This window comes from Gracilinanus agilis, chromosome 2, assembly GCF_016433145.1.
Source record: "Gracilinanus agilis isolate LMUSP501 chromosome 2, AgileGrace, whole genome shotgun sequence".
In the NCBI taxonomy this organism is placed as follows: Eukaryota; Metazoa; Chordata; class Mammalia; order Didelphimorphia; family Didelphidae; genus Gracilinanus; species Gracilinanus agilis.
The window spans coordinates 268,703,691-268,722,002 of NC_058131.1; the positions used below are offsets into that span (position 1 = coordinate 268,703,691).

An 18,312-nucleotide genomic window follows, 5' to 3' on the forward strand; every position below is an offset into this window, starting at 1 on the left:
CATCAAATCTATTGCGAAGGCCTATTGATTTCACCTTTGAAACATCTCTCCTCTAACACTGCTACCTCTTTAATGCAGACCTTCATCACCCTGCAGCAGTGGTTCCCAAACTTTTTTGGCCTACCGTCCCCTTTCCAGAAAAAATATTATTTAGTGCCCCTGGAAATTAATTTTTTTTAATTTTAATAGCAATTAATAGGAAAGATAAACACACCTGTGGCCATCACCGCTCCCCCTGGATCGCTGCAGCACCCACTCGGGGGCGGTGGCACCCACTTTGGGAATCACTGCTTTACAGCGTAAGGCTTACACCATTACCAAAGGCTGCTGGTGGATCTACCTGCCTCAAGTCTCTCTCTACTCCAAACTATCCTCTATTCAGCCACCAAAATGGTTTTCATAAAGTACAGATTAGACCAGGTCACCTACCCTACTCAAGAAACATCAGTGGCTCCCTATCACTTCCAGGGATCAATTTTCAAATTCTATATTTGGCATCTGAGGCCCTTCATCATCTGGCCTCCACCTAACTTTCTAGTCTTCATGCACTTAACACCCCACTATGTAGTCTTCCATCCAGTGACACTGGCCTCCTTGTTGTTGAAAGAAAAAAATATTCCAGTTCTACTCTAGGCATTTTCTCAAGTTGTTCCCTATGCTTGAAACACTCTACTTCTTGAGCTCTATCTAATGGCATCCCCCATCTTCCTTCATAACCGAACTAAAATTGCACCTTCTACAGAAGCCTTTCTAAAGCTCTCTTAATTCTAGTTCCTTTCCTCTGCTAGTTCTTTTCTATTTATCTTTTATATAGCTTATTTAAAATGTGCATATATTTGCCTATTGTCTCCATAATTAGCCTGTGAATTTCTTGAGGACAGAGACTATCCTTTGCCTCTTTTTGAATCCCGAGCTTAGTACAGTGCCTGGAACACAGCAATTGCTTAATAAATGTTTACTATGTATCATAGGCAAGATTTGAATCCAATTCTACTGACTTTAAAGCCAACCCACTATCCTTTATTCCACACTGCCTCCAAAGCCTCAACTTCCCTTGCAATTGTGTGAAGGAAATAACTGAGTGGGTAAAAAGGCACCTGGAAAAAGGCAGCAATAGAGTCAAGAGATCACAAGACAGGGGACAGAGCGGATGTCCCCTGCACTGCTCCCTGGATGATCCAGGCAAAACAGAAAGCAACAGTTGGCTTCCAAGACATGATATGTGAGAGTTAGCGGGCAAAGAAAAAGTTTGATAAACTGAGGCAGGAGCCGATTTAAGCCTCTTCTCTTCCATGTTTGTTACTGTTTGGACTTCCCTGAGAGCATGGCTATGGGGCCCTAATGGTGGCCACAGAATATCAAGCTAAATGGAGCAGCAAGGAAAGTAACATATATATATATATATATATATCCTATTTTTCCATCTCTTTCCCCTACTACTTTTGATTTAATAAAATTATTAATTTGAGGCCAGTCTCATAATTTTCCCTCTTACACTTTACTACTGAAAATTTGGTTAAGGCTCCTTGACAAAAAGAAATTCTATCTAACCTTTAGTCCAACTTTGAGTAATACTATGCACCCACAGGTCTTCAGTTACTGATGGCCTTCTTTAAGTATCAAGGTGTTATTCATCAGCTAACCCAAAAAATTCCAGCAAAGGAATACAAATTATGAATCTTCCCTCTCTTAAACCTTAGATTAGTGAAATAAAAAAATCTAAAACTCACAATGGTTGGTTTTATGGTATAACTTCTATGCTATCAATGGGTAATTTATTTTTACCTAGTGAGAGGTTAAAATACATAAGGGATAAACACGGTTTTCAAATACGAAGCAAAGTTCAAATCTGATTCTCCTCTCTGGAGAACAGAGCCTGATAAATACTCCTTGTGAACCAAGCATCCAAATATCATGGTTTTTTTAGGGATAGAATAAATAAGATTATTGAGTCAGGGGAACCTAAGAGTAGTCTCAAATGTTTAAAAACCTTGTAAGGGGACAAAGCATTTGTTGGCACAATGAACACTAAATATATATTCCTAATATAAAGCAAAAAGAGCAAGATATAGGGCAGCTGGGTAGCTCAGTGGATTGAGAGCCAAGCCTAGAGACAGGAGGTCCTAGGTTCAAATCTGGCCTCAAACACTTCCCAGCTGTGTGACTCTGGGCAAGTCACTTGACCCCCTTTGCCCACCCTTACCACTCTTCCACCAAGGAGCCAATACACAGAAGTTAAGGGTTTAAAAAAAAAAAGAGCAAGATATTCCTCTTAAGAAGAAGTAAAAATGGTGTAATAAAAAACTGCCAACAGGACAATTAATGACTGAAACATCTACACAAAAATCTGAATATTGGATGGAAGCAAAATAGGCACAACAATAAGTGACCTATCAGAATATTTGTCCAGTACCTTATCAGAACAAGAATATCAAGAAATCTGAATGTAAACTTCTGATATAAAGCTTGTCAGATTGATTCTTATCATCTCCCAAAAAAGAAGAACTCCAATATTTCAGAGAAGCCATTGCAGTGTCTCAATGACCTATCAACCTCCATTGTGGCTACTGGAATCTACCTTAATAGTTGTTAGGCAAAGAGCTGCTATTTCTATCCTGTATCCATTATACCTCCTCCATTTAGTTCCTTAAGTCCAGTTTGGGAAAAGATTTCCATCTTCATGCTCCTTACACACATTTATAAGCCTCCATCTCCTGTCATCCCTCTTCCTCTTAATTGCAAGTCCCAAGTAATCAACCAAAACACTGTACGAGATTTCTGCCAACTCTCTAATTTTGGATAGTCTATTTAAAAACATTCATTCATTAAATATTCAGCTTTGCCTCCCCAAATATAAACCCCCTCCCAAATATAGACTATATCCCTAACACTAATCAACTATCTTATAGTCTTAGCATGCTAGTGGTCATAAGGAGGGCCAAATGACCAGCAACATAGTATAATGCTGGACTTCAAGTCAGGAAAAACTTGGTTTCAAATCCTGGCTCCCTGTTTATTTGGCTTTGAAATGATGAGCAAGTCACTTAACTTTTCTAAGTCTCAGTTTCCTCATCTACAAAACAGTGTGGAGTGAAATTCTGGGGGGGCTCATATCCCCAAAATCACTCTAACGAGCAGACAGGAGACTTGATGCTGGCAGAGTTCATATGGCTTTATTCAGGGGTCGGGGGGAGTGTTAAGGGCCAATATTCCTCACAAGGGCTAGGGGTGGGATCGAGAGAGGCTCCATAGTCTGAAGTCTCAGACTGCAGTGGGCCCTGATGCCTAACTTTACTCAGATTTTATAGGGATCCAACACAACGCTATCTCTACTTTCCCATCCTCTGTATCCTCCTTCTATCTTTCTTCCTGTCCAAGGATCAGATTGCAACAATTTAGGCCTTAGGTTTGCATTTTTTAGTTGAGTCAGGTTTTTAGGCCTGTTCAAGCATTTATCAGATTCAGGAAACACTTTTCGAAACATTACTCAGGCTAAGGAACATGTAGTCAAGATTATAACTTGTAAGTTTTGAGATTCCTCTCATAGGAATTTAGGTCACCCCTAAACTTCTTCTCATGGGAATAGAAGAAAAAAGGGGGCAGTCTCTTAGCCACATTTGAAAAAGTATATTAAAAGCCTATTTTAATATATGTGTATAAAGCTGCTTGGGGAGGGGGGGTTCTTCTACTCTTCAAAAGGAGAGATTGATATCTCCTAGTGGAGGGCACCTAACTTCACTATTTTTCTATAGGAGGTTGCCAATCTATGATTACTAATACTAATAAATATATATTGGGGAATAATGCACAAAATTTCATCCCACACACTACCTCATAGGTAGGTTGAAAGCAAAATACTTTATAAACCTTAAAAGACTACATATATACAAACCATAAGTATTATTTAAAGGTAGCATAGTAAAGGGTAGGTCTTATTGTCCGAATGACTTGGATCTAAAATCCTAACTGAAGCCTAACAGTTACTGCATAACCCTTTCTAAGTCACTTAACCACCCCAGAATCCCAAGGCAGCCTATAACTTGCAGCATAGTTGGCTAAATGCATTGATATGAGGAGTTTCCTCACCAAGAGCTTCCCACATCAATGCAATCAAGACATATAAAAAAATTATCATTACCATAACATACATGAAAAAACATATACTATATCAGAATATTGGGGACAATAGAAGAGAGATAGGCAGTGTAGCATAGATAGAGAGATGGCCACCAAATCATGATGACCTTAATTAAAGTCCTGTCTGTCACTGATACATCCTGGTTCTGCCTCAGGGTAAGTTCTTTAACCTCTCAATTCTTTAGGCAACTATTCCTAAGATTGAAAGGTGCAGAGAACAGGCCAACCTGCAATGGCAGAATGATTTTCTTCCTCTGGAGTTCCTTATATCATTGAAATCACAGGTCTAGTCTCTATTCCTATGATCCTGGAAAACACTGATATGGGACAACCAATTCAAAGCATATGTCCTACTACAGAAGGACCTGAAATATTGCTTTTAAATAGGAAATAAGCATGAGATACATGTAAATGCTGATTTATGTAGTCTATTAATTTCTTAATATACATAAGAATCAGGATCTAATTAGAATACTCCAGTTTGGAGCAACAATATGAATTTTGATGTGATACAGAAATTAGTCCACAATTTCTGACTCTGATTGCACTTATTCTTGCCAAAGCTATCATGGCTTCTAAGAACTACTTTGATGGTAGTTAAGAGGAAGTAAGGTGAGAGTACCCTCAGGGCTCAGCTCAGAAGGTGGGTAAAGATGTAAACTGATAAAAAGGTTAAAAAGTCAGTTGTCACTTCTAATGCCTAACTGCTTAAACATGCCGCCAATATGATCTTCAAAGATACTGATTATAATGTTCTGAAAATACAGGTTAGTCCTACTCCTAAATAGCCTTGTTTCATCTGATTTAAGAGGACTAATGGTTTACTGAGAAGTAAGTTTTAAAGTTTAGCCATCCTCCAACACAGATGTCCACATAGCATGAATAAAATGAGGGTTTCAAGACTGGTACATGGGGACACACAGAACTAAATGCTGGGATGACAGATGTCCAGGAAGAGAGACTCACGCTGATGAAATCCAGGATGCTGATGAGGCTGTGGACACTGTCTCCAGGCAGGACTTCTTTCAACACCAACTCACTACCATCCTGCAGACAGAAGGCAGATAGAGCTGAACCCAACCAACAGACACCTGCAAAACTGACTTTGTATAAAAGTTTTTGTATGCCAGAGTTCTCAGCTGGCTCAGCAGAAAAAATTCTGGTGCCAACTCACTTCCTTTCACTTCCCAAATCACTGGAACAGAACGGCCTTGGAAAAGAAGGCACAGCAATCCATGCCTTGGCCAGAATTACTAGATTTCCTAAGTATTAAAAATTGGGGCAACAGCTAACAGGTGCCAGAATGGGTAGAGATCTGGGACTGAAGTCAAGGTGGCCAGAGTTCAAAAGCCTATGCGTCCCAGGGCAAGTAACCCAAGTTCTGCTTGCCTTAGTTTTCTCATCTGCAAAATGGGGATAATAATAATATCTACTTCTGTGAAGGGTTAAATTTTTGGTAGGAACAAAGGTCAGAAGAGTAGTATGGTAAAATATGAAACAATTAGTTTATTTTGAGGAAAAGTTCAGATAGGAAATAGAAAGGAGGAAAGTGAGAGTAATCTTATAACTATACCTAAAATCAAAATTCTAACTAAAAATTTCTAAAAATCCCTAAATCTATCCGTCTTCAAGGACAGTTTCTTCTGTCTGGGCCAGGCTTGGCCTACATGCCTACACTGTCTATCTAAATTATATTCGCTATCTAACTACTTACCTAAGATCACCTACAACTTCCTTAAATCTGTTTTCTATCTCCGAACTGTCAGTTAGTCCACTGTCAGTCTCAGAGACACAGAGACAGATTCCTGCTCCATAGGGACCACAGAGATAAAAAGCCCCTTTCTAACTGAAACTGTTTCTTATCTACCTTCTCTGTCTCCTAAGTAAATGGAACCTTCAGTTCCCTTTCACAGAGGCTGTCAGATAACTGACTCTTACTGAGAATGTTCTACCTCCCTTGCCTCTTAAAGAGACAGGAAAGAGTAATAAAACTCCTTTAACAACTCCAAAAGTTGTGAGGATCAAATAAGTTAATTATAAGGCACTTAGTATAATGCCTGATACATAATAAATGCTATATATCTGGTAGCTATGATTAACTACTACTATTTTAAGCTGGGAAGCAAAGGATAAACTAAAGAGAGATACTAGGATCACTTAGTCCAGACCAGTGTAAACACTCCAAACCTATAGCCCCATCCAAATGGTCAGATCTGATACAAAATCCAAGAAGAAGCAAGATATTCAGGAGATATGGAACCTTCATTCTGCAAGCCTCAGTTGGGAAATGTACAGGCCTGGCTAAAGAACCTGCTCTAAATCTGGGATCCTGAGTGTGTGCTAGTTTACTGTGCTAGTTTCTCTGGCTTTGAACATAAAAGACTGAAATCGTTTTAGAAAAGCAAGAAGAAGAAAATCTCATTGCTCAGTGTGGTCTATGTACTGTAAATAGTTGTAAAATGTAGGAATTATTTTCTCAGGCTGCTTCTGTGTCAGCAGCTGGACAGCGTTTTCCCTCAGGGGGGAGGGTCAGTAGGCAGACACTGAGAGAATTCTTAACAGACAACAGGTCAAGATCACTATTTCCTTGATGATATATAACTCAGTATCTTCCTGATGTAATATAAGCTATGCTGACCTGCATGTGGATAATATCAATGATCTTGAGTTGATTGGGAATTAATCACAGGCAAGAGTTGGTAATTAACCTATGAAACCCTTCACAGCCAGGGAATCAATCCCAACTGTCAGGTTTGACAGTAAAGAAGATGATGGACTAGGCCAGTAAACAGATTTCAAATAACAAGTAACTAATTTAATCAACTGATACAGGAATATCTTGATGGATTAGGTATTGAGGGAAAATGAGGATAGAGGTTTTAAGGTTAAACTAAAACTAATAAACTAACTGATAATCAGGCAATTCCTTTGGGAAAAAGCCTCAGATGGAATTTTGCCACTCTGGCTGGTTTTGCAGCCTTGGCCTAGTTCAGCTGCTGGATTATCAAAGCTGGCTAAGCTTGGCTGATAATAAATAACTGATGTTTCTTCTGAGATGATTTTGTTGATGATATTGTTGATTATTTTTGTTGATGATTATGATAAAATATACTGCAGATTGCAGGATATGACTGTAGATCTAAATAGCTGGACCCTAATGTAGATCAGCTAACACAAATCTTTGGTGAAGCTTCTGGGTTCAAATAGAGAGCTTTTTTCTCCTTCTACCCTTTCCACTCACCTAACTTACAATTGAGTTCATTTGCTTGGGGGTGACCTCCTATTTATAGGGGTGCTCCAATGATCTTTCAAACTGTCTCATGCCTGGTCTGGGATTCTAAAATCTGAACCCCCATCTTGCTACAGTTTGCACAAGATGGCTACTTGCAAAACTATTTACAATTCTCACCCTCCGGCAGAAACTAGTCTGAGCTCAACATTTCCAGACTCCCTAGACTTCCACAAAACACAGAAAAAATCATTTTAAGTCATTATGGGTATATCACTAATAAAAACACAATAAATTCATATGGAGTCTTCAGAAACTGATCCCAATGAAATAGAATTGGCAACAGCCATGCTCCAGCATCAGAATACTTGTAAGGAAGCTCTGACCTGGTAAACTTATAGAAAATCATGTTAGTTTCCTTAGGTTAGAATGAGGGATTTTTCTTCTCACTAATAATTAATTACATGCCAGTTCTACCCAAAGGCTGAACCACACATAGTGATAAGTTTTTAAAGGAATAAACCTGTTCGTTCTGGGAAGCATATTTCATACAGATCCCTGCAATAACTTTATAACAGTCACCTGGAGTCAAAGGGTCCATCTTTTTAAATGACACAAGATTATAAGCCCAGCAATTTGAAAACTCATTAAAGGAAGGGTTGTGTCTTATAATAATAATATTACATGTTATTAACTCAGAAAAAAAATCTTTTCTAATAGGGAGCCTAAAGCATAGAAATAAACTCAGATTTTCTAACTTCTAAATGTATACTCTCTAGCCTCACCATAATTACTATGATCAGGGATCCTCAGCTCAGTCAACACTGGCCAATGGACATTCTTACATTTTCCTGAGTGCAAACTTCCAGTTTCCCATCCTGTACCACATAAATACTGTTGTCAAGTTCTCCAGGACGGAAGACGTACTGTCCTTCAGGTAATGGCACAAAAACCATGTGTTTGCAGAGTTCCAGGAACAGTGGTTTCTCAAAGTGACCCAGGACCCTGTGAGACAAAAACAGAGTATCTCATACAGAGGAATTCTCCCAGAATAGGAAGAAGGAAGAAAGAGATAGTTTTGCAGGGATAAGGGGAAAAAATTATAAAACTTGCAGTATCATAATATAGTGCAAAAACCTTGTACTACAATAACCAACATTTAAACATCCTGGAGAGAATAGATTTTCATAAGGCCAGAGGTCAACAGAGCAGGAATCCAAGAAAATATCTGAAAAAAGATAATCTCAAACACCTAAAATGACTAAGTAGGTATTTTCATTTCCATAAACCCAAAGCATTATAAAACCATTGCCTTAAAGTTTTGGGCCAGCCCTATAAAAGAGTAGAAAGACAGCACTCTACAAATCACAAGCCAGAGCAGAGAAGATGAAAAAAATAATGTTTATATTCCAACATGAAGTTAGGGTAAGTCAGAAGTGAAGGAAATCAGATTTACTGATTTCTGACCCACTTAAACATCCAATTTTGCTGTAATTTTAACAAGAAAGGTAAAAAGTTGTGGGCATGTAAACAATGAAATATTAAGTATATAAAGAAAGAATGAGAAATAAAGCAGAATAATAGACCATACTTCTGCTAAAAAATAATACCACTGCACCCAGCTGAAATTCCTAATCATAGCAGATTAGACTTGAGCATAATAGGGAATGATGGCTTCAGAAAAGATGATGCAATTCGGACAAAAGCATGGCAGGACTCATAGCAGAATTTCTTCCTGAAACCTAACTTTCTATCCAAGAATCAATAGTAAACCAGATGTAGTCCAAACCAGGAAGATAATTTAAATATAAAGTCTATGAAATAGGTAATCAAAATGATAATAAGAGCTAACATTCCCGTCACATTTTCTGTGTGCTAGGCACTTAACAATTATCATTTCATTTGATCCTTCAGAAGCAGGTGCTACTATTATCCCCATTTTACAGATGAGGAAACTGAGGTAGACAGAGGTTGTGAATTGTCTGCGGTCACATAGCTAGTGTGTAAGGTTAGATTTCAATTCAGGTCTTCTTGCCCCCAAGTCTGGAACTCTATCCACTGTGTCCCCTAGCTACCTCCTTCACTGAAATTACTGACTCCATTTTGGAGAACTGTGTTTCTGAAAAAGACTGTAGTCTCTGCCTAGCTGCATTTTGACTTAGGTTTAGAAATGTACAAAAAATATTTGAACTTCTAGATCAGTGGTTCCCAAACTTTTTTGGCCTACCGCCCCCTTTCCAGAAAAAATATTACTTAGTGCCCCTGGAATTATGAAACTATTTATTGAACTCAGAATGTAATACAAAAAAGTGTGGCCATCACTGCTCCCCTGGATTGCTGCAGCACCCACTAGGTAGTGGTAGTGCCCACTTTGGGAATCACTGCTCTAGATGATAATAATGATGATAATTAATAAGAATAGCATTAATATAATACTTTAAAATTTGTAAAGTACTTTTCAGATATATTTCATTTTTGGTCTACTGTACCTAGACCAAAAAAGGCTCATTTCTTTCTCTAGATATCAAACACCTCTGCTAACATGGTATATTTTCTAATGGTTTACTAAGAAAAAAAAACAAAGATTAGCAAAGAAACTAACTGAAATAATAGCTTCAGTAAATAGAATGTAAAAAAAAACCCAACATATATATATATAAATACATACCTCCCCTTGGCTTCTAAGATAATACATGCTCTTAATTCTCTTCTTATCTTCCTCTTTCTACTCCTCCTCTATCCCCTTCACCTGTCCCCTGATGAAGGTCTCAGAGTTTTTGAGTGTGATTTCATGACAACCTCCTAGACCAAGTGTTGGTGAAGTATTGGCATGCGTGCAGAGCTGGCACTCGGGGAGCTGCTCCATTCTCCCTCTCCACAGCACCTGAGGACATTTTTTCTATGCCCTGCCCCTCTGAACAGTCACCCAAGGTGAACATTTCTCCCTCCACTCATTAGGGTAAGGCAGGGAGCTCACAGGCAGCTTGAAATTGCAGTCTGGGCACATGAACTTGAAAACCTTTGCCAATGCTGCCCTAGACTTAATGACTACCTTGTTTTTCCTTTGCCACCCAAGTCTCATAACTATGAGAATCTATGTATCCAAAAGTAAGAAGTAGTAAGGCTCCCCCCCATTCCATGCTCAGTCATCACAGGATCTCAGAGATCAGATAGCCTTTGTTTTATATTCCACAAAGCTCTGAGCAAGAAAGAGGGGGAGGTGTACACCCTGCTCCTAATCCACATCTAGACTATCCTTTTGAAACTATTACTCAACAACCTTTCCTCCTCTGAGATTGACTCCATCCATGTTTATAAGTGTCCAAATCTTTATTTACAATAATCTACCACCCACAAGGTTATCCTTTTTCCCTACTCAAGGCATTCATCAGTACCTGACTCTTGGTCTTTCTTTCCATCCAATCCTCTTCCTTATACTTAAGGATTTAAAGATATACTTTGATATGCTCCTGAAATGTCTCTTAATTCACCAATCTTCTCAATTCTTATGACCTTCATCTTCACACCATCTTGGCCATGCAAAAGATGGTCATCCCCTTCATCTGGTCACCGTGCACACAAAATGATCTACCTCCAAGATCCAGAATTCTGAAATTCCCCTCTCCAATTACAGCCTTCTACCTTGGCAATACCCAACACTGACCACTTTTGCTACTAGATAAATATATACCTCCCTTGACTTCTAAGATAGTACACATTGTCCTAGCCATCTATCCCTCCCATCATGACTATACCCTAAATAGGTACCTCTAGTGCAATGGAAAGATTCCTGAATTTGGAGTCAGAGGTTCAAATCCCAGCTATGCCACCACTTATGATTTGTGGAACCTTGAGCAAATCACCTAATGTCTCTGGCCATCAGTTTCCTTGATTGTAAAATCAAAGAGTTAAACTAGATGTCTTTGATCATAAAGGCCTATGCAGGTCTAAGTCTTTGATCTCTTGCCCTCTTATCCTATCACCACTCATGCTCTGCCAAATCCAAACACTACCAACCTTCCTGCCCCTAAATGTATCTTCCTGAAAGCCCTTAGATAAAGTCATTCTCTATTATTTAGGTCCTCAGGACTGCATGAAAATCTTTTTATTGACAATAACATTTCTCATGGAGGCTATTCTGAACCTTCTCTCTCATCAACTTCCTTCATTTCCTCTCCCCCACCTTCCTTCTCAGCAGAGAACCTCACCTACATTAACAGGAAAATGGAGATCATTACAAGCTCCCTCTCCCCTTATCCCACATATCAAAACTACTCTTCATCATCCCCATTTTCTCCTACTTTGGCCATTCTTACCAAGCCAGTTCCTCCATTTAAGGTCTTAACCTCATTCCTCCCATGCCCCTAGCCCACCACTTCCAAAAGCTTGACCTTTTGATCATGTCTCTCCTTCTGGTTTCATTGTTTTTGTGAGTTGCACCATCTAGTCTCTCAAGTCTAAAACTTTATTCTTCCCTTTCCCATGCTATTTATATATCCATCAGTTACCGGTCTATTAGTTCCACCTCCACAACATCTGTCAATTCTACTCTTTATTTTCACTGGTACTTCTCTAATACAGGTTCTCTTTACCACCCACCCAGACTACTGCAATACTCTCTAAACCAGTGATTCCTAAAGTGGGCGCTACCGCCCCCTGGTGGGTGCTGCAGCAATCCAGGGAGGTGGTGATGGCCACAGGTGCATTTATCTTTCCTAATATTTGCTATTAAAATTTAAAAAAAAATAATTTCCAGGGGGCTAAGTAATATTTTTTCTGGAAATGGGGCAACAGGCCAAAAAAGTTTGAGAACCACTGCCCTAAACCATATTTCATACTACTTTCAGAATAATGTTCCTTTAGACCAATGATTCCCAAAGTGGGTGCTACCGCCCCCTGGTGGGAGCTGCAGCGATCCAGGGAAGCGGTGATGGCCACACTTTTTTTGTATTACATTCTGTACTGAGTTCAATAAATAGTTTCATTATTTCCAGGGGGTGCTAAGTAATATTTTTTTCTGGAAAGGGGGAGGTAGGCCAAAAAAGTTTGGGAATCATTGCTTTAGACATAGAGTTGGCCATGTCATTCTAAATGTCAAAAGTTATCAATGGCTCACTACTGCCTACAGGATAAAAGTCAAATTACTCTCCCTGGAAATCAATAATTTCCATAATCTGGTACCATCCTTCCTTTTCAGGCTTGTCTCTCATTCTATTCCTTACTACATACTTCCATTGTATGATAAAATGGATGGCTTTATTTCTCCTAAATAAATCTTATTCACTTTCCTTTGTTCAAATTATATGTCCTGCAGCTGGAATTTGCTCCTCCCTTGCCTTCTTTGCCTGATGAATTGCTAGTCATCCTTTAAAACCCAAATGAAATCCTGCCTCTTCCCTGAAACTTTACTAGATTTCTCCTTTCCTTCTCTATCATTGGTACTGTCTACTCCCTTTAGACCTCAAAAGCACTCCATTTTGTACCTCTCTGATGTAGTTAGATATAATTTTGTATTGAAGTTAGCCATGTATTTGTCTTACTTTCTACTAAAAGGAAATGGCTGAGATAGAATGGAAAGGAAAATAGATTTGGACTTGGGTTCCAATACTAATTTTGACACAAGTTCTCTGACCATGAACCAACCAATTCCCATGAGCCTCAGTTTCTTTATCTATAAAATGGATATTATACTCTCCTGTATCATCTCACACCCAGCAGACTGGCTAAAATGATAGCAGCAGAGAGTAATGAATATTGGAGGGGATGTGGCAAAATTGGGACATTAATGCACTGCTAGTGGAGTTGTGAATTGATCCAACCATTCTGGATGGCAATTTGGAACTATGACCAAAGAACACTAAAAGATTGCCTGCCTTTTGATTCAGCCATGCTACTGCTGGGTTTGTACCCCAAAGAGATCATAGGGAAAAAGACTTGTACAAAAATATTTATAAAAAAAATATATATTTATAGCTGTGCTTTTTATGGTGGCAAAAAACTGGAAAATGAGGGTCTGCCCTTCAATTGGGGAATGGCTGAACAAATTGTGGTATCTGTTGGTGATGGAATACTATTATGCTCAAAGGAATAATAAACTGGAGGAATTCCATGTGAACTGGAATGACCTCCAGGAATTGATGCAGAGTGAAAGGAGAAGAACAGGAGAACATTATACACAGAGACTGATACACTGTGGTAAAATTGAATGTAATAGACTTCTATACTAGCAGCAATGCAATGACCCAGGACAATTCTGAGGAATTTATGGAAAAAGAATGCTACCCACATTCAGAGGAAGAACTACAGGAGTGGAAACACAGAAGAAAAACAACTACTTGAACATATGGGTTGATGTAGACACAATTTGGGCTGTAGACTCTTAATGACCACCCTAGAACAATTATCAATAATATGGAAATAGGTCTTGATTGACGACACATGAAGAAACCAGTGGAAATGCACGTCGGCTATGGGGGAATCGGTGTATGGGGGGAGAGAGAGCAAGAACATGAGTCGTGTAACCATGGAAAAAATTTTTCTAAAAAACAAAAATAGGGCAGCTGGGTAGCTCAGTGGAGTGAGAGTCAGGTCTAGAGACAGGAGGTCCTAGGTTCAAACCCGGCCTCAGCCACTTCCCAGCTGTGTGACCCTGGGCAAGTCACTTGACCCCCATTGCCCACCCTTACCAATCTTCCACCTATGAGACAATACACCGAAGTACAAGGGTTTAAAAAAAATTAAAAAAAAAAATAAAAATAAAAAAAGTTGCCTCCTGATATAGCAAAATTAGGACATTAATGCATCACTGGTGGAGTTGTGAATTGATCCAACCATTCTGGAAGGCAATTTGGAACTATACCCAAAGGGCTTTAAAAGACTGCCTTCCCTTTGATCCAGCCATATCACTGCTGGGTTTGTACCCCAAAGAGATAATAAGGAAAAAGACTTGTACAAAAATATTTATAGCCACACTCTTTGTGGTATCAAAAAACTGGAAAATGAGGGGATACCTTTCGATTGGGGAATAGCTGAACAAATTGTGGTATATGTTGGTGGTGGAATCTATTGTACTAAAAGAAATAATGAAGTGGAGGAATTCCATGTAAACTGGAATGACCTCTAGGAATTGATGCAGAGTGAAAGAACCGCCTCTACTGGCTATTTGGAGATCATTAACTAAGGACCCAATTTATGCTGACCAGAAAATCAGGCAGATCTAGACTGATGCAAAAAGTTTTCTCATAATTATGCTTCACAATTAAGCAATCCATATGTCCTATCTGAAAATTGGCTTTGTAACAGTTAGTTATTGTTTACATGTTCCTTTGATAGTTCATAGACACTTGGGGGGAGACACCTCCTCAGCTGTTTTCAGAGAATTGTACTTGTTCAATCTCTCCCCTCCCAACATGGGAAGTCCCTAATGTTTACTCTAGTTAGAAATCAAATTATCTAATGTTGTATTCTAGTTGTTTTCTTTTAGTTAGTGGTCTTATTTGATTGTTTTTAATGTATAAAAGTCTGTCTCTGTAGTCAAAGTCCAACCCTAAGCTAAGGAAGGGTCTGGTCCCAATTTGTGGGGCAATTGCCATGCATTGCTTAATAAATCCAGATGATCGAATTTTTGTTTCCTGAGTCATTTCATATTTCACCTGCCACATTATTTCCCCTATGCATAATCTATAGCCCTTCTCCACACAGTAGGGGCTTAAAAATTTTTCTTGAATTACCGGACATTTTTCAGCATATAGAGGACCTCAGATGGTAGGTTAGAATTTTTAACATCAAACTCAGTGAGATCAGCTTCTAGCAAGGAGGGTGGGGGCTCCTTTGGTTCCAAGGTAGGATATTCCTTCTTGAACTGCAGGATCCTACAAAGCAAAATAAATATGCAAATTGAAAAAAAGCCTAAAAGCCTACAGACTTTCAAAAAGTCATCCCAAAAAACCCCTAAGTCATAACCATTTTATTCCCGGTGACATCCAAGGCAGCTTTCCATATACACAGTAAAATCAAAATATCTGAGCACTATTCAAGCCACTAGGCATATAGGAGCACAAATTCATTTTTATATTAGTCTGAGCCCTACAGAATTAGAAACTATATCTATTATGAAAAAACCATTAAATACCTTTGATAATGTTAGATTGATTGCCTGTTTATCTAGATTACTTCTAATTACTGTTCACTACCATTTCAATAGACAACAACTTAATTGTTTTTGAATCAATCACTTAGCTCCCTCTAGAAAATGTCTATGTTCATTTATCACCCCCATTTTTGTACCTTTTAGCCAAAAGCAGAACCTTGGCTCTTTTCTTGTATCTCTGCCGGGGCACAGTATTGTTCCCACCAAGATTGTTTGGCAGGATACTCACCTAGACAGGAAAAGGCATTCACTCAACTGTGGCATCTTCCAAACAGTAGAAAATGAAAAACTCCAAAACAAGCAAGAATTCACAGTCCACACACACATATGACTAATGGAGGAAATTTTTTAATTTTTTCTTACAACCATTTTGTATCCATTCCATTTATATTACTACATTCCCACATTACTATATTTGAATGAATGGTACCCATAGTTCTGGAGTAAAAAGTTAGAAATAGTTATTCATGTTTCTGAAATAAAGTAATCTAAAAAGGGCTTAAATTTCATAACATACAGTTCTGGTAAATGGGTAACCAGAGAAATAGTATTAATATGTACATATATCACCTCTTAATTATTAATACACACATATAAAGAGATTTAAAAAAATACAAGGAGTATCCAAGCATAAAAATAATTTAAATGATTCAGTATAAAAAAACCATTGGATGATTTTCCTCAGCATTTCCCAAGACCCATTGCACTGCTATGAGGCCTACTGATCTATTTAGAGTCAAAGAGTAAGCTAATAGTAGGAGAAGGGGTAAAATCAAGAACTTATCCTGGACACAGCCCTTCTAGAATGTAAGTTCCTAAAAAGTGGAGGTCATCTCTAAAAGCATGATTCCTGATATTTTAATCAGGCAGCCCCATGTCTACTACAGGATGATGTTGTAAGTCCTTACCAAAGAAATTTATCTCAGACAAAGACCACAGTGCCACCTGGGGGAAATGAGGAGCATTACTTCTGGGAGGTGCTCAGAAATATTTTGACTCAATAGCTTCCCTGATTCCTCCAAACACAATGTTGTCTAATAAAGATGCTCATTGGGTCCTGTCCATTTCCCAAAGAAGAGGTGGCATGTTTAAGCCTTCCCACACTTGCCAAAGGCAACTGATCCAAACCAAATGCCATATTTTACCAATTCCCATCTATGTCTATTCACTAGCATATGGTTCCTAATTACTCTTTAAAACCTTCAAAACTGCTTGTAGGGGGGCAGCTGGGTAGCTCAGTGGAGTGAGAGTCAGGCCTAGAGACAGGAGGTCCTAGGTTCAAACCCGGCCTCAGCCACTTCCCAGCTGTGTGACCCTGGGCAAGTCACTTGACCCCCATTGCCCACCCTTACCACTCTTCCACCTATGAGACAATACACTGAAGTACAAGGGTTTAAAAAAAAACTGCTTGTAGATGGAGGGTTAACATAGCACATAGCTATCTCTTGTCAAGAACAGCTGGAGTAGCATGCAAAGAGAAGAGTCTGTCCAACCAGGCAGTTGGGATGAGAATCTTTCAAGGAGTTCACAGAAGTAGTTTGTTATTGCCTGTGCCTCTCCTTAGGGGCCTCTCCCTCTAGCATATGAAACAAGCAAATCTATAAAAAAATTTTATATAAGCCTAGTGAGCATTCCCTGGCCAAGAAAATTATCTAGCTTTCTATCTTCAATTGAGATCAGGAGAAACACCGCATCTCGTAAGCATCTAACAAATACATGCCAATCAATCAAATCAAATATATGATAATTTCCTGGATCCCAAGTGGCCCCCAGTATTCAGAGAGAAAACTACAATAGATTTACCTCATCACTCCATTCTCTTGAGTTACTTACCTTCCTCATTAACCTTCGGCCATAAAACATCATTTTGTCTCTTTTACGGAACCTATACTGAGAAGATAATGAAGGCCGACGTCCTAAAAGACAGAAAAGGAAACAATGTAGCCATCTTTGGGTCTCTAAAAATAGTTTCCAGGCAAGACAAGAGATGGAAATCTCAAATGGTAGAAGGAGGTGGGATACAGGTATACATAGAATAAACCCAACAAGAAAAACCCTGCTAGATTCAAAATCAGGCTATCTGGAACCTTCTATTCTCTTCTTACTCATTGTTTAGGCCCATTAGAGTGCAGATACTGTAAGCATGAGCTCTACTTCTTTCTTCATCTTAATACTATTTAATATTTAGGAAAAAAATGTATCATGACTAGTGAATTCCTCCTTCAAAATTATCCAGGCATATCAGAACCATAAATCATTATGTGGAATGCAAGAAACTATTAGACCTAACCTAAATTCAAAGTGTATCATATCATAAGGTACCTAACTAGAAATCAGATTCATTCCCTATCTCAGGAAAAATGTCCTATCTTGGTACCCTTTTCTCCAGCTGTCCAGAAAGTCAGAGTTAAGGTCAGAAATTTCTGCTTTGGATCTTTTCTAAGGTCAGGTCTAAATGGGTTAAATTTTCCTGAAATAGATTCAACTAGCCTTAATTTAGACAGGCTACTAAATTCTAGCTTACAGGCACTCTGGGTCAAAGAAAGCTATCATTCCCCCTCTCTTACCCTCTAAGGGCCAAAACCAAACACAGGATACTTACGAAACCTCTTAATCTTCTTGTAAATAAAGATGATGCAAATGCAGCTGAAAACCAGCCCTATGATAACTCCAATTAGCATTCCTCTTACCTGGATGTATAAGTTCAAAAACAAAGCAGAACTGTCAGTGAGAAGATAACAATGATCCCAGACTTTTTCAACCCAACCACCTTGAAATCTCACCCCTATCTCATTTT

General features: G+C 38.7%; 1 protein-coding gene across 1 annotated transcript in view; it reads right to left on the minus strand.

The window, feature by feature from the left end:
* PNPLA7 (patatin like phospholipase domain containing 7) overlaps nt 1-18,312 on the minus strand; it is a 262,836-nt gene that overhangs the window by 239,597 nt on the left and 4,927 nt on the right. The window contains exons 5-10 of the mRNA XM_044659658.1: nt 18,118-18,205; nt 17,349-17,431; nt 15,653-15,744; nt 15,097-15,237; nt 8,212-8,371; nt 5,104-5,184 (exon numbers count right to left, since the gene is read on the minus strand). Coding sequence (XP_044515593.1) covers nt 5,104-5,184; nt 8,212-8,371; nt 15,097-15,237; nt 15,653-15,744; nt 17,349-17,431; nt 18,118-18,205 — 645 coding nt within the window. The remainder of the gene's footprint in view (nt 1-5,103; nt 5,185-8,211; nt 8,372-15,096; nt 15,238-15,652; nt 15,745-17,348; nt 17,432-18,117; nt 18,206-18,312) is intronic.